The 27,717-nt window shown below is 49.1% G+C and overlaps 2 protein-coding genes and 1 non-coding gene across 5 annotated transcripts; 1 reads left to right on the top strand and 2 right to left on the bottom strand.

Moving 5' to 3' along the window:
* Positions 1-761: 761 nt before the first annotated feature.
* LOC124086509 (pyrethroid hydrolase Ces2e-like) lies at positions 762-11,347 on the bottom strand. The gene is made up of 13 exons (XM_046434791.2): positions 11,229-11,347; positions 9,622-9,738; positions 7,008-7,212; positions 5,954-6,095; positions 5,004-5,137; positions 4,665-4,923; positions 4,134-4,232; positions 3,721-3,861; positions 3,531-3,611; positions 3,151-3,298; positions 2,628-2,768; positions 2,073-2,145; positions 762-1,665 (listed from the first exon to the last, which is right to left on the bottom strand). Exons 2-13 carry the CDS (start codon positions 9,695-9,697, stop codon positions 1,479-1,481), a joined length of 1,686 nt encoding a protein of 561 aa, XP_046290747.1. The 5' UTR covers positions 9,698-9,738; positions 11,229-11,347; the 3' UTR covers positions 762-1,478.
* Positions 5,272-5,345, top strand: Trnav-cac (transfer RNA valine (anticodon CAC)). Its single transcript has one exon. It is a non-coding gene; the product is annotated as a tRNA-Val (tRNA).
* A 1,818-nt stretch (positions 11,348-13,165) lies between the features above and the next one.
* LOC124086507 (cocaine esterase) lies at positions 13,166-22,386 on the bottom strand. 3 transcript variants are annotated; one of them, XM_046434785.2, is made up of 12 exons: positions 22,230-22,386; positions 19,800-20,004; positions 18,749-18,887; positions 17,751-17,884; positions 17,412-17,670; positions 16,889-16,987; positions 16,488-16,628; positions 16,300-16,380; positions 15,756-15,900; positions 15,199-15,333; positions 14,618-14,690; positions 13,166-14,167 (listed from the first exon to the last, which is right to left on the bottom strand). In XM_046434785.2, exons 1-12 carry the CDS (start codon positions 22,330-22,332, stop codon positions 13,984-13,986), a joined length of 1,698 nt encoding a protein of 565 aa, XP_046290741.1. In that variant the 5' UTR covers positions 22,333-22,386; the 3' UTR covers positions 13,166-13,983. The 3 variants fall into 3 exon arrangements, with proteins under 3 accessions (XP_046290741.1, XP_046290743.1, XP_046290744.1); XM_046434788.2 differs by lacking the exon at positions 13,166-14,167 and adding an exon at positions 14,177-14,516; XM_046434787.2 differs by lacking the exon at positions 16,488-16,628.
* Between the last annotated feature and the right edge of the window lie 5,331 nt (positions 22,387-27,717).

Below are 27,717 nucleotides of genomic sequence, written 5' to 3'. Positions count from 1 at the left end.
CACAGCTGTGTTGTGATTGTGTCAGTGTGGGGCTCACAGTGTCTGCAGATCCACAGAGAATAAGAGGCAACTTCAGGAGACAGGACCCTGAGGACCCCACCTGGCTCTCCAGGATGCACCCAGCTGGCCCACGCTCTAGAAGCCAATGGAAAAGCCCAGTCCTGCTTCTCATAAGGATGGGGCCACCTCCTTGGGACAGAAATAGATGAGTATGTTGGTAGATTGAAATGTTAATGATGAATGACATTTAGTCTCCAGGTGGACTCAGGGATATGGAACTTTGGTTTTGTTTGTAGCCTAGGTGTGTTAGATGTGGGAACTCTAAGTGTTTGGCCTGAAAGTTTTTGTGCTGCAGATTATACATTGAAAGCCAGTCTCCATGGGCTGGGGATAGAGCTCAGGTAGTAGAGTGCTTGCCTAGCTTGCACTAAGCTCTAGTGCATTAAGTTCTAATGCACTAGGCTCAACCCCAACAACAACAACACAAACACAATGCATAACTAATAAAATCAGTCTACTTCTTGAGCTTTGATTGAAAAAGAAAGAAAATTTAAAAAGCCAGTCTGAAATGATGAATCATTGGGAGGGGACAGTGTTTAGGAACTGTCAAATAGTCCAAAGAGAACTTGATCACCCCTTCTGCCAAGTGAGGACATAATGGGAAGATGCCATCTAGAAACCAAAGCAAGACCTCCCCAGACAACAAATCGGCTAACACCTTGATTCTGGACTTGTCACGTCCAACACAGAAGACAACACATTTGCATTGTTTATGAGCTAACCAGTTTATTGTGTTTATTTGTTGATATTTTGTTGTTAGCACTGAGATCAAACCCAGAACCTTGTGCAGGCTTGGCAAGTTCTCAACCACTGAGCTACTCTCCCAGGACTTGTTGTTTTACTTTGAGTTTGTGTCTCCCCAAGTGGCTAGCCTGTGCTACATATGTAATTCTTTTCCCTCAGCCTGCTGAGTGGCTTGGGTTATGGGCAGGTGCCACCATGCCAAGCTAGGTTATTATTGGAATTGTTGTTGTTGTTGCTGTTGCTGTTGTTGTTACAGGAGCCTGATGGAGTAAAACACTGGGGCTTGTGGTGTCCAGGTTTTCTACAGAGGTCCCACCAGTATGAAAACTTGGGGTAAGTGCTGAGAGATGGGCGAGGGGTTTAGAAAAGTACCAGCACCACTTTCTAAAACTTCTCTGTCAACATGGGAGGGTGTGGCTACTGGGAGGAAGGGATAGATGGGGTTGTAGGGAAGGAGAGGGGTGGAAGGGACTCAGGCACAGTGGGATGAGGAGGAAGGTAGGCATGCATTGGGAATTACTAAGTGTGTCTAACAGGAGAGGATCCATGGCAGAGTGGATGGATGAATAGCTATGTGAATGAGTGGTTCAACCTTGGTTCTTCGGTGGGCATGTGTGGGCACCACAGGAAGACCATATCACACCTAGCACACCCCTCCCTTGATGACAAGGAAACTAGAGCTCTGTGTGCTTGTCCTCAGCCCCCTTTAGCTCCTGGATCTTCTGAGGCAGGGTCTTGGTCCAGAACTGCAGCCTGTGGGCCTTCAGGGCCTGGCCCACAGCAGGCTGGATGTCCAGCTGCAGGTACTGCTGGTCCTGGTCGAACAGTGGCCAGTGGGGTAGGCCTTCTCCGTTGGGGTTCCTGTGCACATGCCCTCCCAGCAAGGCAGGGAGATGGTCAGTCTGAGCTCTGTTGAACTCAGACCTGACCTTCAACCCCAATTATGGACAGGGTAGCCATCCAGGCAGAGAGGGGTGTTGAGAATGGGGGGAGGTGTCCTGATGTAGGAAAGTAATGACCTCTCACTAGTGTCACTAGCCTGGCCTGTGTTGCCCTTGCTGTGAGAGGCTGGCTCCCATGGTAGTCCAACACTATGGACCACTGTGAGAAGAGACCAGTGACCTGTAACCAAATAGCACCCTCTTTTAGTGTGGGTCTTCCCGTTGGGTAGGGGGCTAGGATGTGATGGAGGACACACAATAGCTAATGGGGTCACTTCAGATAAGGGGAGCAGTGGAGGACCCGTGCCCCCTGGCAGGTTTTCTCACCCATTTCGAGCAAAGTTGGCCCAGTACTTCATCATCCTTCTTTTCAGCAGCTCCTCCTCCTCAGTGAGCTCAACTATGGGAGGAGGAAGGCAAGGGTCCAGGTCCTGGCCAACCCCATCCAGCTGTCCACTCCTGTGCCAACTCACCACCCCAGCCCCAGGCTTGTGTCCCTTCTGTATCACAACAGTCCTGGGGCCAGGCCCTCTGCTTGCCCAACCTGCCTTTACTACTCCCAGCCTTTAACTGAATCAACACTGGGCTCCTCCTTGGCGTAGAAACTTCCTTCTTTTGGACACTGTAAAGTCATTTAAGAAATGATTAGGCTTTTACCCAACCCTCTCTTCTCCTATTCTAGACACCATGGTTGGATTGGGAACAGGTAGAAATGAGCATAGATTGGACTGGGAAAGGTCTAACCCTGGAATGACCCATTTAGTTGTAAGATGTTAGACACTGGATCCCATGTTCTCTCTTACCCCAGTTTCTCGTTGTACCATGAGAGTGATTGCCACCCTGTACCCATGAGAATGCTCCTGTGGAACAAGGAGAACTCACCTCTGATGCCATTGATGTAGGATCCAAAGACAAAGACGAACTCATCATCACCATGGTCAGCCTTCACGTGTGGAGGCCTCAGGTCCTTAATGAAGCTGGGCGGATGCTGGAACTCATAGAAGTAGACAGGAGCATGGGAACCTGGAGGGTGGACAGGATGTGTCACTCTTGGTGACAAGATTGCTAGGTCCAAGCTGGCTTGAATATTCACAGTGGCTTGGAAGCCCAGAATGGTACAGAGGCAGTTGCAAGGCTCTTTGTTAAGTCATGTCTTGGACTTCCTGGCTGTGTGGTGACAGGCAAGTCCTTCAGTGACACTACCTTAGTTCCCTCCTCTGTAAAATGTGTGTGATGTCTATGTCTTACTCTAGCCATAAGGATTTACTGAGATGAGGGCCTTCAGGTACCTGGGAACAGGGTCTAGATAAAGACATGTGTCAGGACCTGACACCAGACCTCACCTGGGACCCATAGCTCTGAGCTGTCTCCTAGGAAGCCAGGATTCAGGTTCAGATACACTCACTCTGATAATGTGCTACTTGGAGTGCAGGCATCACAAACATGAAGTCTGCCATCATCTCCTGGAACTGGAGTCGGAGGGTGTGGGGGTCCTCGTAGTCTCCCATGTACTCCTCCATCAATAGGTCAGCACATTCAGTAGGCAACTTCATCTAGTCCAAGGGATCAGGGAGAGTCAGGTTAGGCAATCTCTGGGGCAGGGAGGCAGGAACTTGAGGGTAGGGATTGGTGTTTGGGATGTGTCAAGGAAGAGGGCAATGGTGTCAAGGTGTGCAGTGGCCCCACCCACAAATTTACATAGATCAATTTTTGTTCCTGTGGATTCCTGAAAAGGAAGAGTGTCTGGCTGCACTCGTGCCTGGATCAGGACCCCAGGAGTCTCACCCTCTGTGTTGATATTCTCTGTAGAACAGCTTGCGTGGTCTCTCTGTCTATGTCTTTCTGGATTTCAGGGGGGCCCAAGTACTGTGTGGTGAAAAGATAGTATAGAGTTGGGGGTGAGATGACAAGGAGGTACAAAGTCCAAACCCACTCCCACCTGACACTATCATGGGGGTTTGAAGAGGGGACTCACTATGGGAAGGAGCCAGCCATACTCATCATTGGTGACACCAATGATGCTCGGAACAGGTTGAAAATCAGCAGAGGCCAGAAGCTCTTGGGGGTGCCTGGGTAGGAAGGCCCCATCCACCACAGCAGGAATGATCTTGAAGGCCTAAGGGGGCATTCAAAGTCCATGATTATGGGAAGCAAAGTCTCTTTTCTAATGACACCTGAGTTACCTCCAACGCATCCTACTCATCCCATGATTCTCACACCAACATTCAGAGATTCTACAACTGGTTAAGCATATTTTTATCTCATTTCCCATCCAGAGCTATGAGGATACAAGAAGACCAAGCCCTGGAAATGAGATCATAGTATAAAGCACTGTATTTTCCTTATACCATGACCTCTGTATCCTCACTAACGTCCATTCAGCCCTACCTTGGTAATAGCCAGCATTTTCTGTTCACTCTTGCCCCGCAGGCAGCTCACCAGGGCCTCTGACTCTACGTGCCCACAGGCAGACAGGTTGGCCACCATCTGTAAAGGCATACAAAAAGAGGCTGAATCATCTCTCCAGACAGGGAGGGGATTGCTGCCTAAGGTCTCAGCTGTGTGCAGGTTACCCATAATTCTCAAAGGGAGCCATTTGTGTATTCCAGCAAGTATGAAATCCTTCCACCTTTCCTGAAGCTCAGGTGTTAGCCAGAGGAGCCATCACACCTGCTTTACATGGGTCTTCTGAGGATGAGGCACCCAAAGTGTACCTTTGCAGACTCTAGAGCAAAATCAACCACTTGAGGCAGAGGTGTGTGGATTCTGACCTTTGAGCTCCTCAGGAACCCTGGGGTGGTGGCCAGTCCCGAAGACACCTGCATGGTCTTTATTCTCATGGAGAAGACAGAGTGGCAGAGGCTCTGAAGTTGAATGGTGAGGCTACAGACATGGCTGTGGGCACTAAAGGATACTCACTGTGGAGACATCTTTAGATGAGCTGGTGATGAGGTCAGGCAGCAGGGCCACACCGTTCTCCATGATGGCACCATGGAAGAGTCCTTGGGACATTGGAGACACCACATGTGAGGACACACTACTGCCACCTGCAGACCCGCCAATAAGGGTGACCCGATCAGGGCTGCCTCCAAAGTGGGCAATATTCTGCTGGACCCAGCGTAGGGCAGCCACTTGGTCCAGGTAGCCCCAGTTGCCAGTGGCATGCTGGTCTCCAGTGCTGAGAAATGGAAGGATGATGATCAATAGATGGTCTTCTGTCTACTCAGCCCTCATTGACCATCCCTGTCCCAGGCTCACCTGAAGAAGCCCAGAACTCCTAGGCGGTACTGGATACTGACCACCAGTACATTTTCAATGGCTGCCAGAGTAGAACCATCACACATGGAAGCTGAGCCCACCACCAAGGCACCACCATGGATCCAGACCATCACCTGGGAAATCAGGAGATATACCATGTGGTAGCGACCATGCTCAATCCCGTCCTGGCTGAATCTCTTGTCTGAAAAGTACCTTGGCTTGTGTAGCTACCCACACAGAACTCTAGTAGGACTTCATGACTTCGGGCTGGGGATATAGCTCAGTTGGTAGAGTGCTTGCCTCACATGCACAAGGCCCTGGGTTCAATCCCCAGTACCACAAAAAAAAAAGGACTTTATGACCTAGGGTGCACTGGTGAAAGAATATCTTCAATTTGGAAGATCAGGCCTCCCATACTTTGGGTCTAATCACGAATTATAACCTAGATCTATTTCTCTCAGAACTACTCTGAAAGGAAAAGAAAAGTGATGTTTCTGTGATTACCCCACTTGAACATTAATTTAAAGTGTCATCTAATCTCTGGCCCCAAAAAAATAGATGGTCATGGAATGTAGTGATTGCAAAATTGCAGATTTGGGCACCTGAATGGGATCTCCTGGGTACAAGCTGGTGAGTTGATCAGAACATTTGGCCTCTGAGAGCATCCAGGGCTCTTTGACTCCATGCCTAGGTCAGCTTCCTGCCTGCATAAGAGGCATTCTTGGACTTAATAGTGAGAAACTTTTCATGGTAGTTCACACCACAGTGGTGGCCAGCTGAACCTGTACTTCCAGTGTCATTGGTATTGTTATGTAGTACTTGGGGTCAATCCCAGGCCTTCACAGCATTGTGCTAGCTCTCTACCTTGAACCATGTCCCAAGCCTGTTTCTAAATATCTTCTAAAAGAAATGTTCTCCCACCCTTCCACTGACCATGACTTAACACTCACAGGCAGGTTAGAGCCCTCACAGGCATGTGCAGGCGCGTAGATGCTGAGGTACAGGCAGTCCTCTGACATGGGGATGGGAGGCAAGTTTTTCCTCCCTAGGTTCAGAACCTCTAGATTCAATGCATCTGCATTTTGCAGACACCTGGTGACAATGGAATACAGTTACTCCAGGGGCTGAGCAGTGGTCAATTCAGACCTCAGGTCCTGACTCCATCCCAGACAACCTCACTCCCTGCCTTAACTGATGCCTGGCCTCACATGATCCTTCTTTCAAGTCATTTCCCACTGAGTTCCAGGCCACAGGCTCCGGGAAGCAGGGATTTTCCCAGACCTCCAGGGAAACACTGGCTACATGTATTGACATTCACTTCTTAACCCTGTCCCCACTCAGGCCTGGAACAGCATGGGTGTCCCCACACAGGTGGTGCCTGAGTGGATGGAGGTTAGTTCTCACAGAAGGGTAATGGGGCATCCCACAGCCCAACTTGAGGCTCTCAGAAAACCTCACCCCTCCACTGAGTCTCAAGCTGTAAGCACATGCCCCTTTCCCTTGGCCCTGTGGGTGGGGTCCCCAAGGAGCCACCACTGTTGCCCTCCTCAGGGATCTGCAGCATCGACTGCTGGAGTCAAGGTCTTTTATAGGTTCAGAGAGCCAAGCCGACCCTCTCCCAGACTCGTCTCCCCTGGTGGGAGAGAACACCTGGAGTAAGTCAAATCCAGGGACTTGTGTTTCTGCTCTTGTGTTCAACACCTGGAGCTAATGCCTGTTGGGTTCCACGCCCTGAGGCAGGGGCCTGGCAAAGTTACTGCTGCATTGGAAGAATGAGTGTGGGAATTGCCCCAATGCAGAGGTATATATTTCTATACATTTGTTCATTTAGGGCCTGGGTTTCAAAGCCGGTGCATTAGGTTGCTAAAAACACATTAGCACTGGTCTACAGCCCCAGGCCTTACAGTACAGAGTAGATAAAGAAGCCACAGTAGCCTGGCCCAGGACTCCGAGTACCCACCCTCACCCCAGTCCTGAGGTTTCCCAGACCCCAGGAGAGCTTACATGGCCGGGTGGGAGGTCCCATCCCTCACACCACTCCAAGGTTCAGGGGGTTCAGGGGCTGCAAAGCGCAGTGGTCCTACAGGTGGCTTGGCAAAGGGAATTCCCAGGAAGGTGTGGACCCCCACATCGGTTTCCTTCACATGGACGAGGCTGCCCCGCACCTGCCCGGTGTGGGTGATCCGGATGGGGCTGACTGAGTCCTGGCCTGTGGGCAGAGATGCACTTCAGGCTCAGGTCTGCCCACTCAGCTGCTGACCTGCAGCACCTTGGCCTGGTTGGCCCTCCTCAGCTCAGCCTTGTGGAAGGAGCCTGATCTGTCAACATTCACTTCAGAATCTTTCTGCCCATCCGTAATTCCTATCCCCACCACAACTATCACTCGACGCGGTCAAGGCCTATCCCTCCAGGCTCACCAGGCTCTTGTGACTTGCCACCATCCTTTAGCCCTAGCAACTGACAACAGAATGTCTTTTGGGCTGATGGGTCAAGAGTGTCCATTGCACTAACTGTGCCAAGTCATGTCACGCACTAGGAGGACTGTGGGAATGGAACTAAAGATTTCTATCCTTAAGGAACTCATACTTGGGACAAGAAATGACATAAAGAAGCATCATTCATGTAAGGATATATGAACGGTGGGAGGAGAGCTATGAGTTCAGGCCATAAACCTCTTGTCCCTCCTGGGGTTGGGCATCAGGGCAAGGAGGCAATGGAAAGTCAAGCTAGATATATGTGGCTTGTCCAAGTCATGATATTTGTTAAAAGTTAATGGTGGGCACATTGTGTTTAACTCTTCTCTCTTCCCAGAATAGGTCCACACTTGGGTGCCGTGCAGCCCTCAGAATGCCCCAGTCCTCTCTCTGTGCTTCAGGGTGCAGAGAGTTACGCAGTCAGGCCCACAGTTCTCCTGCTATTGTTGACATCACCACAGCTCCCACATCACTGGGGCCTTCCCTCCCCCAGGCTCCAGTTCTCACTCTAGAGTTTGGCAGATGTGAGCTGGTTTCCATAAGAAAATGTTAAAACTTCAAATCTCCTCCTCTCTCCCACGAGATGCGCTAGGATCTGATGTTTGATGCTACCTAGTACAAGACAGGCCAGGGAGGCATCCACTCACAGGACCAGAGAAGGAAACTGGCCAGCATCCCTCCAAGTCCAAAGACACACTCTTGTCCCTACCAACATGCTGTCTCCACACAGTGTCTTGCCAGATGGGATCTCGGTCCATGTAACTCATGTGGCCACTGGCCACTAATGCCTGATATTAGTTACTACAAAGGACAAAGCCTGCAAAATATTCCTGCTTGGAATCTGGTTACATTATGTAGCTGCTTCCTTAAGGACAAGCCCTGCATGAAACAGCAGCAGGAATCTCACCCATGTATATATGTAGCAGTGTGAAGTTTCCTCGTTTGTCCAGATGTGGAAAAGCTCACATCAGAAAAGATGGGTTTGTGACCATTTAGGTGAGAGACAAAGATGAGTAGTGTGTAAGACCTGGACTCTATTCAAGACCTAGATGGGCTGTGGGGAGCCAGGATTTGGTGGGCAGAAGAGGTGGCACTCAATTCTATACCCTTTCATGACTCAGTTTGTTTTTTTTTTTTTTTTTTTTAATTTTTGGATGTGAGTTAAAGAAAAAAGACTGTTGAAGATAGAATCTTTCAGTGGAGCTAGAAAAAAATCTTCCTCTTGAGAAAGTTGTGGTTCTCTAAGACACCACATAAGGGAGGAAGCCTGTCAACGGTGATCCAAGGGGACAGGTGAGCATGGATTCCTCTGTGCAGATTAGATTGGGAAAGTTGGGGCTATGTCCAATGCTCACACTAGGAGCCTTTGGGGTGGGAGGGATCCAGGGCTGCTGACACTCCGTGGGCATGGTACTCTCCTGCCAACACCTTCTGATAAGGGCCTAGAGACTTCTAGCAGGTACAGAGCACATTGCTTTTGTCCTAGAACAATCCAAGCCATGCCAGTTCAGGTTCACCAGTGAAGAGAATTCACCAATCATTCATATCAGCTTTGAGAAGTGGTTCCCGGGGCTTCTGTAACCCCCAGGGCCACTAATCTTGCCTGAGGCCCCTACGGAAGGTGCCAGCACTTCTCTGTCCAAGGGGTCAAAACACTCAGAGCCAAATGTAACCAGCCAGCTCTTTTTATTGCTGTTGTTATTATCCAAGGGGGAGTAGTAGCTACAGCCACAGCCACACACAGGAGGGGAAGGACCCTGTCCCTGTTCCTTTGCCAGGAGGCTTCTGACTTGCCCATTCCCTGGATTCCATTCCCACAGTCTTCTGCCCACCCAGTCCTGGCTCCTCCACAGGCCCATCTAGGTCTTAAATACGGTCCAGGTCTTACATACTACTCATCTTTGTCTCTCACCTAAATGGTCACAAACCCATCAGAATCCTCTCACATTAGCTCACTCCTCCATGGAGGTGTCCCCAGGCAGCTCTGACCCTCTCTGGCTCGCCCTCCAGCCCCTCATTCCCTTCATCTGGCTCCTCTACCAACTCCCCTGCCCTGGTGCCTTCCCTCCAGGCTCAGGCTCTGTCTCTGTGCACTTTGGAAGATCCAACCCAGGTCTCTACCACCCTCCCCATGGCAGCCTCACCCTGGCCCTGGATGAGGAGCATCAGGAGCCCATAGGCCACGATGATGAGCCAGGCAGGAAGACGATGCAGGGACATGGTCAGCTCCCAGGGCTGCTTCTGTATTCCTTTGGCTTCACCTGGAAATGCAGAGCAGCATTCTGCCCAGGGGGAATTTGAACCTGACAGTGAGGAGGCCGGGAAATGGGTGGTGCCCTGCAAGGTGTGTGCTGCAGGAGAGTCACTCTGAACTCTCAGAGGTCATGGAGCCAGTGTGCAGCGGGCAGGGCCCTACCCCTCTTCTTCCCTTGGGCACCTCCCAAGGTGTCACACAGCCTCTGCAGCCCCTCTGAGATGCCAGGACCCCTCTCCTCACACCTGGAGTCACTAACTCCCTGTCCTTGAGTCACAGGCCCATGAGGGTGTTGGGGAGGAGAGGAGGGAGCAGAGAGCTGGATGTAACTGGAGGAACCTGGGGGGCTTCTCTGAGGGGGCAGAATGAAGATTTCCAGAGATGGAGAAATACATATGACCTTGCTGGAGTGAGGGGAACTGCTTGCCCAGTGGCAGGGAGATGTGACTGACCTTCAAAGCTGAATGGGTGCCCTTCAGTTGTCCCTAATCTTCTAAATACCATAATCTGAGAACCTCTGAGGGCCCTCCGTTCTCAGTCTGACCCTTCTTTGTGAAGGCATTTCTGTAGATACCCCATCAACACAAAACCAAGGTCCAGTTTACAGTCACTTATCCACTGGAAAGATATGAAATGAGTGCCTGCCTGTCCAGGGAACTTCCAGGGATTAAATGCCTCTGGGAGATTCTGAATCATCCTGAGCCCTGCAGGGGTGAATGGAAGCCAGTGTGGGTTAGGAGAACCTGCTCAACCTGACATCCCTGATGAAGGGGTGTGGGGGGCTCAACTTCAGTCAACCTAGAGGTTCCCCTGCAAACCATCTTTGGCTAGATTCTCCCCACCCCCCATAGGCTCTTATAGCCCCGTGTTTTGTCCTTCTCAGCCACTTTGGGGAGCAATCAGCCTTATCCAGATGTCTGGAGACAGCATGCTGGGAGCACTGCTTCTCCTCGACCTCCACCCAATCAGCAAGGCTGCTGTGGATTCAGTTCCTCTGCAGTATTCTCTGCTCTAAGCCATTGCCCCAGGCCCTGCCTGGCAGATGCTTACTCTGCCCTGAGTCTCCTGATCTAATTCATATCTGGGCTTGGTCATCCTCCCAGTTAAGTCCTATTTTAAGCACCTTCGTGTCGACTGGACAACATAGTGCTTCTTCCTAATCTGGAGTCTGCTAGGGTGAAGGTCCCCAGGTAGTGTGCCATTTATGGCACCATCTTACAGAGGCCTTGGCTTTGACAATGACCAAGATAATAGTAATAATTTGAAATGATGAAGAGTTTCAGGAGCATATCTGTGTATATGTTTGTATATATTATACCTTATACATATATAGAGATGAGAGAGAGAGAGCGGAGGTGGGGAGAGAGAAAGAGAGAGAGGGGAGAGAGAGAGTGGGGGGGAGAGGAGAGAGAGAGAAAGAATGGAAGACAAGGTTAACATTAAGCCTGCAGGGACCCATCAGACCAAATGTTGAAGAGGATATGGAACAACTGGTACCTTCATAAATGGCTGGTAGGGATGCAAAGTGACAGAGTCTTTTTGGAGACGAGTTTGGTATTTCCCTTAAAGGTTCCACACACACTTGCCATGTGACTCAGCAATTCTCCTCTGAGGTCTTTCCTCAACAGAAATGACAGCATGGGTCCATATAAATAATTTCTGACAATGTCCCTAAGAGTTTTATTGTCAAATTGGTCAAAAATTGCAAGTCACTCAGATGTATAGTAACTGGTCAATGAATAAATTGTGTTGTGTGCCTACAAGGAATGCCACACCCCAGGAAAAGGAATCTGAGGTCTGCCTGGATCTCAGAAACAGTATGAGAAGTGACAGAGCCATTCCTAAAAGTGTCCATTTGCATCATATTTGGGGCAAGGCCAACTAGAGGAACCCAAGCAATTAGGTGACTGCCTTAGAGCAGGATTCAGGGCAAGGAAGGACTACAAAGGGGCGTGAGGAAGTTTAGAAAGTGAAAGAAACTGGTAAAACTTGTGGTGGTGGTGTTTGCCTATCTTACATATAACCTCAGAGTAAGAAAATCGTATACTCAAGAGATTAATTTAATTGCATATAAGTTATTCCACACTGGGCTGTGAATGGATGTAGCTCAGTAATATAGTGCTTGCCTAGCAGGCCAAGGAGGTAGATATGGTCCCTAGCACTGTACACACTCACAGACACACACACACACAGACACACACACACACACACACATACACACACACAATCGCCACACTAAAGCAATTTAAAAAGCTATTAAAAATCTACAAAATATAATGGAGACCCTTTGGATAATACAGTGTGCTTCTGCAGAACTGAAACATAGAGGCATGCTTGTTGGAACTCAGTAAATGCCATAAGGATGCACCCATCAGTCTTCACCAAAAGGAAAGTCTTTCCTGTGCTGGATCCCTGCAGGCTTAATGTTAACTTTGTCTGTCCCCTGGTGGCCCAAATGGCAAAATGGAATTGTCATCTTTTGCACGAAATTCATGAAGGTCTTGGTTTGGGTTTAAATATAGTCAATGGAAACAAGAGGGTCATCTCCCCTGGAAAAATTGGTGCCCCAGGAGGGCATGTCAGTCAGAGGTTGGGGAGTGGGGGACTCCCAAGGTCTTTGGGATGAGAAATCCAACCTCTTAATGTCTGAGCGAAAAAGATTTGAGAGAACCCAGAGACACATTGAGCATTATTTGCTACCTTTGTACAATGAGAAAAGATGAGAGGGTTTTTATAGGAGGAGTCAGAAGAGTTTAGAGACAGCAATGAGGGGAGAAGGAAAATCAATGATGTGGATGCCATAGTGAGTGGGGGATGGTCAGGAGGCTGCAGGGGGAATTCTGCAAGGCAGAAGGACACCTTACTGGATGGAGAAGTTCTCAGGGAACCAGGGATAAGAACCTCTTCTGCTTCATGTCTGGACCTCCTGAGCCTTCAAGGCCTCTTCTAGGACACACCACACAGATAAATATTTTCTCAGATGTGAGATGTGTTGTGATCATGTCAGTGTGGGGCTCACAGTGTCTGCAGATCCACAGAGAATAAGAGCCACCTTAGGAGACAGGACTTCAGCTGTCCCAGACTCCAGGACCAATGGAAAAGCCCAGTCCTGCTTCTCACAAGTATGGGCCAGTCGCCTCTCTGGGATAGAAAGAGATGCGTGGGCAGGTGTTTAAAACAGGCAGAGACATTTTCCAGTAGTTTGCAACCTTAGTTGCTGAAATCTGGAGGCTGTAGGTGCTGGGGTCTAAGAACTTGTGTCCCCCCAGTTCACACATTGAAACCTAATCTTCAATATAATGGTATTGAGATTTGGGGTCCTTAGCAGATTTTATAACATCACAGGCATTATTTGTCCCTTATACCATGTAGTGACACAGCATTAAGGTGCCATCCATGAGCCAAAAAGCAAGTTCTAATAAACTCCAAATATGTAGGCATCTTTCTTTCTTTTTTTATTTTGATTTTTATTTTCAGTATTGAAACCAGGAGAACTTTACTACTGAGCTACATCCCAAGTCCTATTCCTTTTTAATTTTGAGGCAGGGTTTCACTAAGTTGCTCAGGCTGGCTTCATAGTTGTAATCCTCCTTCCTCGGTCTCCTGAGTTGCTGAGATTACAACCATACCAGGCTGGCATCTTGACCTTGGACATAACCTTGCAAACTCTGAATAATTTTCTGTTGTTCATAAGCTAACCACATTGTGATGGTATTTTTTTTTACAGCAGTCTGAATGTACTGTGATACTACGGCTTTAGGTAATCATGGTTTCTAGTCTAGTCTGTCTAGTGGTCAAAGACAGATATGAGAATACATGGGACTTGGCTGAGAAGTAGATGTGGGATTTTAACACTCAGGTGTGGGGACATTCCTCAAAGCATAGCCCTCCTTTGTAGAGTGTCTAGATTCTTTCAGGAGACAGAAAGTCCTGGGAAGGTTAGTTGAGGAAGGGAAGAATATACTAATGGCCCAGTGGGTGTGGAGGAAGTTGAGCATCCACTGGGCTTACCCAATCACAGCTTCCTGGGGGGGATTTACTGAGTGTGTCTAAAAAAAGAGGACCCATAGCAGCCTGGGAAATGAACATCATGAGGTGAATTCTTTACCAGTATTGGCTGAATGGATAGATAAAGAGTGGATGAATGGCTCTGTGAATGAGAGGCCAACCCTGGCTCCTGAGTGGGCAAGAGTGGGCACCACAGGCAGAGCCTACCTGCACATAGCCCTTCCCTCCCTCCATGAACAGGGAGCTAGAGCTCTGTGTGCTTGACTTGTGTGCCTTGCTCCTGGATCTTCTGAGGAAGGGTCTTGGTCCAGAACTGAAACCTATGTGCCTTCAGGGCCTGGCCCACAGCAGGCTGGATGTCCAGCTGCAGGTACTGTTGGTCCTGGTCGAACAGTGGCCAGTGGGGTAGGCGCTCTCCATTGGGGTTCCTGTGCACATGCCCTCCCAGGAGGGTGGGGCAAGGGTCACTCTGAATCCTGCTAAACTCAGACCTGACCCTTCCTACCCACCCCATTTGGGACAGGCCAGGTTACCAGGCTGGCAAGTGTATTGAGATTGGGTCAAGTTTTCCTGACGTTGGAAAGCAATGACCTCTCACTCGTCTTGTTCCACACAGGGCAGGGCAATCTGGTCTGTTTTTCTCTTTCCTGTGAGAGGCTGGCTCTCATGGTAGCCCACCACCATAGCTTACCCTCCCAGCCACCATGTGTAGAGACCAGTGAGTGACCAACACCCACAAAGCACCCTCTTTCAGCGGGTCTTCAGGTTGGAGAGGGTCTAGGATATGATTAAGGACACACATGTGCTAATGAGTCATCTCAGACAAGGGGAGCAGTGGAGGGCCCATGCCCCCAGGCTGAGTGTGCAGGTGTCCTCACCCATTTCGAGCAAAGTTGGCCCAGTACTTCATCATCCTCCTGCTCAGCAGCTCCTCCTCCTCAGTGAACTCAACTGTGGAAGGAGGAAGACAAGGGTCCAGGTCTGGCCAACTCTATCCAGCTGTCCACTAAAATGCCACACTCACTACCCCAGCTGTAACCCATCCTTGGGCCCCAGATTTGTGTCCTTTCCCTACCCCAACAGTCCTGGGGCCAGGCCCTCTGCTTGCCCAACCTGCCGTTATCCATCCCAGTCTCTAGCTGAATCCACCTTTGCCTCATCCCTGGCCCAGTAATTCCCTTTTAATTTTGGACACTGGTGTGTCATTTTAGAAATGATTATGCCTTAAGTCCCTTTTCTCCTATGCTAGACACCATGATTGGGGTAGAAATAGATGGAGGATCAAAGACTGGGATGGGAAAAGCTGAGATTCTAATCATAGAGCAGGTTTTTGAGCTATAATATGGTGGATTCCTGATTCCATCCTCTCTGAGCCACAGTTTCCTCATGTTTACCATGAAGTCCCTCAGGGCTCCAGCCAGGGCCCTATCTCAGCTCCTGGAGAATTAAGAAGACTCACCTTCACTGCCCTTGAAGGATCCAAAGACAAAGATGATCTCGTCGCTATGGTCAGCCTTCACGTGGAGTGGTCTGATGTCATTGAAGATGTTGGGCCGATGCTGGAACTCATAGAAGTAGACAGGGGCATGGGAACCTGGGGGCATGGACAGGCCATGATATGATGGCCCCTCACCTTGAGCTCTTCTGCTTTACCCATCTTATCAAGATGTCTGGGTCCAAAGTTGACTGCAATCTGAACAGCGGAAAGGGGAGCCCCAGGCTGGGCAGGGGCGGTTGAAATGTCTCTTGGTGAAATCATAACCCTGGACTTCCTTGCTGTGTTCTCATGGGCATATCACTAAATGCCATTCAATCAGTGTCCTCATTTGTCAAATGAAGGTGATGTCTGTCTCTTACACTAACCATGAGGGTTTTCTGTATGGGAGCTACCAAGTATATTGCCTCCAGAGTCTGATAAAGACATCTGTGGGGACCAGGACACCAGAGACCTCACCTGGGACTCACACTTGTGAGCTGCATCCGTATGCAGCCAGAATTCAGTGAAGATATACTCACGCTGATAATGTGCTACTTGGAGAGCAGGATTCACAAACAGGATGTCTGCCATCACCTCCTGGAGCTGGAGTCTGAGGGTTTGTGGGTCCTCATTATCCCCCATATACTCCTCCATTAACAGGTCACCAAATTCAGCAGGCAACATCTAGCACAGGAGAACATTGAGAGTCCTGTTAAGCAGGCTCTGGCCTCTGGGTTGGGGGATGAACAGGAATGGATGAAAAGACTAAGTTTTGGGGTGGGTGACCACATACATTACCATTTTAGGTCAATCTTTTTTGCTAGAGGTTGTTGCATGAGCAGGATATCTGATGTGCCCTCAATTTTTTTTTTTTGGCAGTACTGGGGATTGAACCCAGGGACACTCTACCATTGAGCTATATCCCCAGCCCTTTATAATTTTGAGACAGGGCCTTGCTAACTTGCAGCAGATGTCCTTGATCTTGTGATCCTCCTGCCTCAGCCTGCTGAGTCACTAGGATTACAGATATGCATCACTGATCTGGTGTCCTCTTGAATTTTTTCAGAACCCCAGGAAACTCACCAAATATGTCGACATTCTCTGAAGAATAGCCTGTGCAGTCCTTCTGTCCATTTCTTTCTGGGTGTCAGCAATGTTTAAGCCCTGGGTGGCAGAAAGTCTTGATTTAGGGATGGATGAACTTGGAGCTACAAATCTATACAATCTCCCCAGGGTTTCCCAGACACCAGGGGTATGGGAATGGACCTCACTGTGGAAAGAAGCCAACCAAACTCATCATTATTGACACCAATGATGCTGGGGACAGGTTGAAAATCAGCTAAAGCCAGCAGTTCCTCAGGATGCCTGGGCAGGAAGGTCCCGTCTACCACACCAGATATGGTCTTGAAAGCCTGAGGGGACACTCAATGACAGGAAGCAAGGTCAGGGAACAGAAAATTTCTGATGTCCTCGGAGTGGTTTCCACCTTTTACTGACTCTCCCCAAATGCCCACCCTAAAAGGCACTGGTTCCTCATGACCTGTTCCACCAATTCAAACACAGACAATGGCATGGAGATGAGTTAACTGTCCCACAAGATGAAGGGCACTCAGACCTTCTGCCCCTCTTACTCTCCATGCCCTTCCTCCATACCCATGATCATTTAGCCTACCTTGGTAATAGCCAGCATTTCCTGTTCACTCTTGCCCCGCAGGCAGCTCACCAGGGCCTCTGACTCTACTTGCCCACAGGCAGACAGGTTGGCCACCATCTACAAAGAGACCAGGTAGGGGCTGGATCATCCCTCCAGGCTGGAAGGAAAGTGTTGCCTAAGATCCCAGCTGGGTGCAGGTGACCCTAATTCTCAAGGGTGCTGTGTGTGGATTGTCACAGGTGTGAAACTTTTCCCTGAAGTTCAGGTGTCAGCCAGAGGAGCCATTACATCTGCTTAGATGGTTCTTCTTAGGATGAGAGCCCCAGGGTGCAGCTTTGCAGAACATAGAGCAAAATCAACCACTGTGAGGTAGAGCCAAGCAGATTCTGACCCTCAAACCCCTGAGCAATCTTTGGATAAACATCAATTCTGAAGACACTTCAACTGTTTTTGTTGTCCCCACTGAACAGACAGAGTAGAAATGGCTTGACGGTGAGGGGCGAGACAGTGTGTCTTGGCTTTCGTGGTTGAGGGCACTCACCATGGAAACCACCTCAGATGAGATGTCAATAATTTTGGGTAAGAGAGCCACCCCACTCTCCATGATGGCACCATGGAAAAGTCCTTGGGACATTGGAGACACCACATGTGAGGACACACTAGTGCCACCTGCAGACTGGCCAAAAATGGTGACGCGATCAGGGTTGCCTCCAAATTGGGCGATATTCTGCTGGACCCAGCGTAGGGCGGCCACTTGGTCCAGGAAGCCCCAGTTGCCAGTGGCATGCTGGTCTCCAGTGCTGAGAAATGGAAAGCATGATGATCAATAGATGGTCTTCTGTTTACTCAGCCCCATTGACCATCCCTGTCCCAAGCTCACCTGAAGAAGCCCAGAACTCCCAGGCGGTACTGGATAGTGACCACCAGGACATTTTCAATGGCTGACAGAATAGAACCATCATACATGGAAGCTGAGCCCACTACCAAGGCACCACCATGGATCCAGACCATCACCTGGGAAATCAAGACAGATGCCATGTATCTCTCACCCAACCCAAACCCCTCCTGGACTGCTCTCTAGACTTGGATATTCTCTGTGTAGCTACTACATGGACAGAACCCCAGCAGGTGACATGGTATTTCTCATGAGCAAGGGACTCAGTTTCAAGACCACTTATGCTATTTTTGGGGGGTATACTGGGGATTGAACTCAGTATTGAATTCGACCACTGAGCCACATCCCCAGCCCCTTTTTATATTTTTTGTTTATTAGAGTCAGGGTCTTATTGAGTTGCTTAGCTAGCACCTCACTTTTGCTGAATCTGGCTTTGAACTCATGATCCTCCTGCCTAAGCCTCCCAAACTGCTGCTGGGATTATAGGCATACACCACTGCACCGGGCCCATTATGCTTTTGAATCTGCCCATGTATCAGATTCTGGCTCTATTATTCCCAGAACCCCTTTGAGACGAAAATAAAAGGGGTGTCTCCCTGAACGTCCCACATAAACATTAACCAGTTTTATTAGCTCAACATTTTTAATAGCTCAACAGGTAATCGATGTTTGGAAATGCAGATGACCTCAAAATGCAGTCCTTGAGCACCTGATTGTCTCTCCCGGGCATGAATTGGTTGTCGGTGTCCTGGATCCACCCTAGGGCCACAGCCTAAAACCTCTGGGGACAAGCAGGTTTCTATAATCCTGTGCCCAGGGTTCAGTTACCCATCCTGAGTAAGAAGACTTTTTGAACCTTTAGTAAGAGTCTTCTTATCAGGGTCCACACTGCAGTGGGGCTCAGACTATTCTCATCTTTACAAAAATCTTCTTGCAGAACAGCTGTTTTCCCACCTAGCAGCTGACCAAGGTTTGACACTCACAGGCAGGTTAGAGCCCTCACGGGCATGGGCAGGTGAGTAGATGCTGAGGTACAGGCAGTCCTCTGACATGGGGATGGGAGGGAGGGTCAGATTCAAGAGGTTCACAACCAGTGTATTCCTAGCCACATCCTGCAGACACCTGGTGAGAATAGCAGTTATTCCAGGAGCTGTGCCGTGGGCAAAACCAGACTGTGGGTCCAGAGTGAGTCTGGGTGCTCTCAGTCACCCTCAGTCCCCACTCCCCCTCAACCCTGCTCACACTTGATCCTTCTCCAGAGACTCTTCCCACCAAGTTCCAGGCCACAGGCTCGGGGGAAGCTGGGATGGAGCCCAGACCTCCAGGAGGTCTCAAGGTTGTTGAGCACTTGCGTCCCACTCCCCCTGAGGCTGGGCAATCATGACTCTAGGGGCCTGTCTGGGAAATATTGGCTGCAGGTATTGATCAAATAATCCCTGTCATAGGGTGTCCCCACACAGGTGGTACATGAATGGGTAGAGGTTAGTTTCCCATAGAACATACTAGGACAACTCACAGACCAATTCGAGACTTTGAGGGAACCACATCCCTCCCACAGGGTCATCAGCTATAAGCACATTCACCTGTTTCTTGGACACTGTCTCCTGAACCTGTGGGCTGGGATAGTGACTATAGAAGGTGGGAGTCGCCAAGGAGCCACCATTGCTTCCATCCTCAGGAATCTACAGAATGTACTGGTGGGTCTTTTATAGTTTCTTAGAACTAACATGAACCTCTCCCAGACACACGTCAGTCCCCTGGTTGCAGAGAACATCTGGCATAACATAAGCTGGGACAAACATGTCTCTGCAACTTATGCTCTCGGGTGCCAAGGCCTTAGATGGGAGCCTGGGGAAGTTAGCAACTGGTACTCTGTGATCCTCTCTCTTTGGAAACACGCATGTGAGAATCTTCTCAATGCAGAGGGAAGTTCCCTGGACAGTGTAGATGAAGAAGTTACCGAAGCCTGGCCCACAGCTCAGAATACTCACCCCCACCCAGGCCTGAGGTTTCCCAGACCCCAGGAGAACTTACATGGCCGGGTGGGAGGTCCCATCCCTCACACCACTCCAAGGTTCAGGGGGCTCAGGGGCTGCAAAGCGCAGTGGTCCTACAGGTGGCTTGGCAAAGGGAATTCCCAGGAAGGTGTGGACCCCTGCATCGGTGCCCTTCACGTGGACGAGGCTGCCCCTCACCTGCCCGGTGTGGGTGATCCGGATGGGGCTGACTGACTCCTGGCCTGTGGGCAGAGAGATGCACTTCAGACTTTGGTCTGCCCACTCAGCTGCTGACCTGCAGCACTGGGCCTGGTTTGCCCTCCTCAGCTCTGCCCTGTGGAGGAACCCTGATCTGTCAACATTCGCTTCAGAATCTTTCTGCTCATCCCTGTCCCTATCCCCACCACTGCTATCACTCGACCAGGTCACAGCCTATCCCTCCAGGCTCACCAGGCTCCTGTGACTTGCCACCATCCTTCATACCTCACATCTGCCAGCAGAATGTCTTTTGGGCTGATGGGGCAAGAGTGTCCATTGCACTCACTGTGCCAGGTCATGTCACGCACTAGGAGGACTGTGAGAATGGAACTAAAGTTTCCCATCCTCAAGGATCTCATGCTTGAGAAGACAAGAAATGACATAAAGAAGCATCATTCATGTAAGGAGAAACAGACTGTGGGAGGAGAGCTATGAGTTCAAAACTTCTGTCTTTCCTGGGGTTGGGGATCAGGGCAAGAAAGCAATGGAAAATCAACCTAGATATACATGGCTTGTCCAAGTCATGATATTTGTTAAAGGTTGATGTTGGGTATGTTGGTTTTAACTCTTCTCTCTACTCCAGAATGGGCCCACTCTTGGGTGCTGTGCAGCCCTCAGGCTGCCTTAATCCTCTCTGTGCTTCAGGGTGCAGAAAGTTGGTAGTCAGGTCCACAGTTCTCCTGCTATTGTTGACATCTCCACAGCTCCCACATCACTGGAGCCTTCCCTCCCCCAGGTTCAAGTTCTCACTCTAGAATATGGTATAGATCTGAGCTGGTTTCCATAAGAAAAAGTTAAAAACTCCAAATCTCCTCTTCTGTCCCACCAGATCCCCTAAGATCTGCATGTTTGATGCTACCTGGTACAGGTCAGGCCAGGGCAACAGCCACTCACAGGACCAGAGAAGGAAATTGGCCAGCATCTCTCCAAGTCCATAAGACACACTCCTGTCCCTACCAACATGCTGTCTCCACACAATGCCTTGCCAGATGGGATCTCAGCCCATGTAACTCACATGGCCACTGGCCACTAGTGCCTGATATTTGTTATAATAAAAGAAAAAGCCTGATAAGTATTGTTGCAGCTGCCTCATTGAGAACAAGTCCTCCATGAAACAGCAGAAGGAATATCTACCCTGCAGTGGTATGAAGTGTCCCCGGGTCAGGATATGAAAAGCTTATGCTTAGGTGAGAGACAAGGACAAGCACTGTGTAAAACCTGGACCCTATTTAAGACCTATATGGGCCTGTGGAGGAGCCAGGACTGGGTGGGAAGAAGACAGTGGAACCCAACTCTATACCCTCCTATATGTCTTGTTTTTTTTTAATGTGAGTCCAAGAAGAAAGACTGTTTTAAAAGACCTCAGTGAAGCTGTAAAGATCTTCCTGATGAGAAAGTTCTGGTTTTCTAAGATCTCAGGTAAGGGAGGAAGCCTGGCACGATGGTCCAAGGGGGTAAGGTGAGCCTGGAATCCTCTGGGAAGATTAGAGTGGGAAAGTCTTAGAGTTATGACCAGAACCCATACTAGGAGGCTTCGATATGAGAGTGATCCAGGGCTGCAGACACACCCTGGCAACAACTTCTGATAAGGGCCTAGAGATTTCTAGCAGGTACAGAGCATATCTACCTTTGTCCTGGAAGCCAAGCCATGACTGTGCCCCAGCTCAGGCCCATGAGTGAAGGGAACCCAGCAATCTTTCAGATCAGCTTTGAGAAGTGTTACCAGGGACTTCTGTATCCCACCAGACCAATAACCTTGCCTAGGGACCCTTTGGAAGGTGCTAGGCACTTCTGTGTCCAAGGGATCAAAACACTCAGAGCAAAATGTAACCAGCCAGCTCTTCTTATTGCTGTTGTTATTATTCAAGGGTGAGAAGCTATAGCCACAGCCACACATGGGAGAGAAGTGTCTCCTATTCCGGTTCCTCGGCCAGGAGGCTTCTCCCTTGCCCAAACTGTGCTCCTCAGAATCCCCTCACACTAGCTTACTCCTCCATGGGGGTGTCCTCAGGCAGCTCTGACCCTCTTTGGCTTCAAGAGAGCCACTCTGAATTTTGAGGGAGCTCACCTTCCTGCCCCTCATCCCCTTCATGTGTCTTCTCCACCAACTCCCCCCACCCTTGGTGCCTTCCCTCCAGGCTCAGGTTCTGTCTCTGTGCACTTTGGAAGATCCAACCCGGGTCTCTGCCATCCCCCATGGGATCCTCACCCTGGCCCTGGAGGAGGAGCAGCAGGAGCCCATAGGTCACGATGGTGAGCTGCACACCAAGTTGGTGAAGCCACATGGTCAGTTCCCAGGACTGTTTCTGCATCCACTGGGCTTCACAGGGCACTGCATGGCAGGAGGACCTCTGTCCAGGTGGAATTTGGACCTGGCAGGGAGGAGGCAGGGAAATGGGTGGTGCCCTGCAAGGTGTATGCTTCAGGAGAGTCACTCTGAACTCTCAGAGGTCATGGAGCCAGTGTGCAGCGGGCAGGGCCCTACCCCTCTTCTTCCCTTGGGCACCTCCCAAGGTGCCACACAGCCTTGGCAGCCCCTCTGAGATGCCAGGACCCCTCTCCTCACACCTGGAGTCACTAATTCCCTGTCCTTGCTGTCACCCTGTCCCATGAGGGTGTTGAGGAGTAGAGGAAGGAGCAGAGAGCTGGATGTAACTGGAGGAACCTGGAGGGCTTCTCTGAGGGAGCAAAATGAAGATTTCCAGAGATGGAGAAATACAGATGACCTTGCTGGAGTGAGGGGAACTGCTTGCACAGTGGCAGGGAGGTGTGACTGTGACCTTTATTGCTGACTGAGTCCCCTTCAACAGTCCCTCATCTCAAGACTGTGTTCTCAGAGCCCCTGAGGGCCCCTCCCTAGTCAGTCTGGCCCTTCTTTTGGAAGGCACTTCTCTGTAGGTACCCCATTACCCAATAGCCAAGGTCAAGTTCACCTTTACTTATTCACTGGAAAGATGTGAAATTAGGGCTGGCTGATCCAGGGAACACCTAGGTCTTAGGTGCCTCTAGGAGATTCTGAATTATCCTGAGCCCTGCATGGGTGAATGGAAGCCAATCTGGGCTTAGAGAGCCCACAGCTTGATTTCCTTTTTTTTTTTTTTTTTTTTTTAGTTTTAGGTGGACACACAATATTTTTATTTTTACATTTACGTGGTGCTGAGAATCGAACCCAGTACCTCAACACAGCTTGATTTCCTAGAGGAAAACTCACAGCCCAGCACCATCTATGTTCCTTCTTAGCATCTTTGGGAACCAATAAGCATTTATTCGAATCTGAATAGCCAGCATACTGATAGCACCACTTCTCCTTGACCTCCACCCAATCAGCAAGGCTGCTGTGGATTCAGTTTCCCTTTCAGGGCACTCTGCTCCAAGCCATCGCCCTAGCTCCTGCCTGGGCAGATGCTTTCTCTGCCCTGATTTTCTTGATCTAATTCACAGCTGAGTTGTGAGGATCCTCCCACTCAGAGTCATGTTACAAGCTTCTTTATGTCAACTGGATAACATAAGTGCTTCTTCCTGCTGTCTACCACTGCTAGGGTGAAGGTCCTCATAAACTTTGCCACTTATTGCACAATCATTCAGAGGCCCCTGCATTGACGGTAGCTACAATAACAGTAAAAATGTGAAATTAAGAAAAGTCCCAGGTGCATATCTGTGTATGTGATTGTATCTATTCTTTCTTTCTATCTATCTATCTATCTAGATACGAAGAATTTCTTCTGCTAGACTGACCCTCTGTCTTCTAGTTCCATTCTCAAGAAAGACCTCAAGAAAGGTTGGGAGTTAAACCTCCTTGCACTTGTGCAATGATTGATGTCAATATGGTCCTCAGAGTCTGCAGATCAAAAAATATAGGAGCAAACTTCACAAGTGAGGATCCTAAGGAACCCACCTGACTCCCTTCAACATCCCATTGCCAGCCAGAAGCCAGGAGCCAATGGTCATGCCCTGTCCTTCTTCTCACAAAAATGGGGCCAATCACATCTCTGAGACAAAAATAAATGTCAACAATAGATGACAATATAACAATATAGGGGGACAATAGGTAATGTCAGGGACCTTTATATTTTTAGTATTGGTAACCTTGGTGGCTGAAGTATGGGAACTTATGTGCTATAGTTTGAAAGTTTTTCCCCCCTCTTAGATTTATATGTTAAAATCAAATCCCAAATATGATGGTATTAGCAGGTGAATGCTTGAGAGGTGACATATGAGGTGGAGTTCTCAAGTATAAGATTGATGCCCTCTATGCTTTGGATCATATTTGTCCCCCCAAAGATTCATATGCTGGAAGGTCCAGAGTGGTGACAGGTAGTGTGTCGGGGGCCATGAATGAATTGTGAATTTGTTTGAGCCATCTCAAGGTAGGGTGTTGCTCTTCTGAGAACTTTTTGTGAAATCCCACTGATACAAGACCACTCCGTTTATGCAGACACCCTGCCCATTGTCTCAGACAGCTCTAGGCTCAAATGTAGCAGCCCAGAAGTAGAGGAGGTGGGCATAACCTGCTAAGCCCCAACCAAGTTGTTTTTGCCATCTTCATCCTGTTTTCCTTGGAAGGTTCTTCATACTGAATCCCACTGGTGTTCCTATCCATATAAATAAAGGGCATGGGTTCCATTTTGTGGTTAGATCCAGTCTCCATCAGAGCTAGAGCATCTCACCGTGCCACCTGCTTTTTATTTATTTCCATGTCTTGTCTTTATTTCTAAAATTTCTCATACCGTTAATATTTCTAATCTGACTCACCACCCTAGTTCAGGCAACTGAGTAAACACCATGCAGGTCATGACAGTGGTGGAATCTTTAAGGGATGGGGCCTATTGGAAGGTAATTAGGTCATTGGGATCATTGCTTTAGGTAGAGATTAATACAGTTCTTGTGAGTCCTACAGGTGCAGATTTTTATACATCAAGGTCACCCCATATACTATCCCCTTCCACATTTAGCCATCTCCCTCCCCACTTCCCCAAAATATTGTGAGGCTGAAGGGAGCCTTTGTGAGTGGCTGAAGAAATGGCAGCACCAAACTGGGACTTTTAAAACTGTGAGCCAAATGAAACTCTTATCTTTATATGTACTCACTTCAGGTATTTTATTATAGCAACAGGAGATAGGTTACTACAACACCATTATAAATTAAGCCTGTGAGAGTTTGTTTGTTTCTTCTGTCACTTGAGGACACAGTGAAAAGGTGCCATTCAAGGGCCGTCATCATCAGATACCAAGTTATCTGGCACCTTGATCTTAGACTTCCCAGCCTCCAGAACTGTGAACAATAAGCTTTTGTTGTATATAAGATACCCAAATTATACTTTCATAACATCAGCCCGAATAAATTAAGATACTGGCACATTTGGAGTAAAGGTATTGTATTGGCCTCTTCCATGTAAGAAAACATGGGAGACATGCTGAGAAATGAAACTGGGCTTTTGTTATCTAGGAGAGGGCAACATTCCCCTAGCACCTCTCTTGAAGTGGGGAGGGTACGAGAGTTGGGAGGAGAGGAGAAAGAGGGTTCAGGGAAGGAGAGATAAAAAAGCTGGGAAGGGACACAGGACCAGTGGGGTGTGCAAGAAGGTGGGCATCCACTGGCTTACCCATCCACAGCTTCCTGGGGGGATTGACTGAGTGTGTCTAACGAGAGAGGACCCACAGCAGCCTGGGCAATGAACATTGTGAGGTAAGTTATTTGTAGGTGTTGGCTCAATGGATGAATGAATGGCTACATGAAATGAGGGGGTCAACACTGGCTCCTAGGTGGGCGTGTGTGGGTACCACAGGCAGACCTCACCTGCACTCCACCCACCCAGCCCTCCCTGACATGGAGCTACAGCTCTGGGCTTGTTGTCAGCCCCCTTAAGTTCCTGGATCTTCTGGGGCAGAGTCTTGGTCCAGAACTTCAACCTGTGGGCCTTCAGGGCCCTGAGCCCCTGATTTTAGTCATGCCAGGCATCCAGACAGGCAGGAAGCATGGGCAATGAGGATAGGTTTCCTAATTTAGGAGAGCAATGACTTTCTACTTGTAGACTTTCCACATGGGACAGAGCCTGGCCTGTTTTGTCCTTCCCTGTCAGGGCTTCTGATGGAAGCTCTGCATTAGGGCCCACCCTCCTGGTCATTGGAAAGGGACCAGGTAATGGCACACACAAGATGCCCTCTGTTAGAGTGGGTCTTTGGGTTGAAGCGAGGGGGCTACGTTGTGATTAAGGACATGTGTGTTAATGAAGTCACCTCAAACAAAGGGAACGCTGGATGAGTACAAGTCTCGAAGGAGGCTAAGATGGGTGGTGCATTCTTTCACTCATTTCCAGTAATTTTGGCCCAGTACCTCATCATCCTCCTACTCAGCAGCTCCTCCTCCTCAGTGAGCTCAACTCTCAACTATGGGGAAGAAGAAATCAAGGATCCAGGTCTGGCGAAGCCCATCCAGCTGTCCACTCCTGTGCCACACTCAGCACCCTAGCTGTAGCCTGTCCCTGGACCCCAGGCCTGTGTCCCTTCCCTACCCCAACAGTCCTGGAGCCAGGCCCTCTGCTTGCCCAACCTGCCCTTACTCATCTCAGCTTCTAACTGAATCTACCCTGAATTTGTCTTTGGCTCAGAAGCCTCCTTATTCCTTCTAAAACTGGGAAGTCATTTAAGAAAGCATTACTATGCCTTTTTTGAAAAAAAAAGAAACAATTATGACTCTAACCACCATGGTTAGGGTGGGAACAAATGGAAGGAAAACAGATTGAAGTGGTAAAGGGCTTAGATTCTAACTCTGTTATGAACTTTAGAGTTGTAAGATGGTAGACACCAGATCCCATCCTCTCTCTAAGCCACAATTTCCTCATCTGTACAATGGGATAAATTGCTACTCCTGCCCACTAGAATGCCATCCTGGCTCCTAGGAAATAAAGAAGACACCTCTGCTGCCCTTGATGTAGGATCCAAAGACAACGATAATTTCTTTGCCATGGTTGGCCTTCGTGTGAGGTGGCTTTATATCCTTGAAGAAACTGAACTAATGCTGGAACTCAAAGAAGTAGAGGATGGGAACTGGGGGGTTGACAGGATATGTGTGGGTGGCTCCTCATCTCATGTGGTGGCCCTCTCCTGCCGTACCCCTCTCCTGCCGTACCCTTGGCAATAAGATACGTAGGTCCAAAGCTGGCTTGAATCTGGACAGTGGAATGGGGAGTCCCAGGCTGGAGCAGAGGCAGCAGGAAGGACCTTGGTTAAATCAGGTCTTGGACTTCTAGCTGTGTGGTCTTGGGAAAGTCACTAAGTGTTAATAACTCAGTTTTATCACCTGTAAAGTAAAGGAAATGGTTGCTTCTTACACTAGCCATGAGGATTTATTGAGATGAGGATCATCAGGTGCTTGGGACCAGGAACCTGATAAAGACTTGTTTCAGGACCTGGATACCAGAACTCTTATGAGACTCACAGCTCTGAACTGCCCCCTAGGCAGCCAGGATTTAGGTACAGATATACTCACAATGATAATGTACTATTTGGTGTTCAGAGATCATGAACAAGAAGTCCATTATCTTCTGTAATTGGACTTGGAGGGTGTGAAGGTCTTCATTGTCTCCTCCATCAACAGGTCATTGCATTTGGCAGGAGATCAGGGAGTGTTAGGTTAGGCAGGCTCAAGGACAGTGAGTCAGCAGCCTCAGGGTCCAGAGATGGGGCTTGCCATGGGA

Source organism: Marmota monax, unplaced genomic scaffold (genome assembly GCF_021218885.2).
Source record: "Marmota monax isolate L192 unplaced genomic scaffold, Marmota_monax_Labrador192_F-V1.1 WCK01_AAM20220418_F8-fsc00024, whole genome shotgun sequence".
In the NCBI taxonomy this organism is placed as follows: Eukaryota; Metazoa; Chordata; class Mammalia; order Rodentia; family Sciuridae; genus Marmota; species Marmota monax.
Note: the sequence above shows the minus strand (reverse complement) of the source record. Positions and strands in the feature narration are given on the sequence as shown.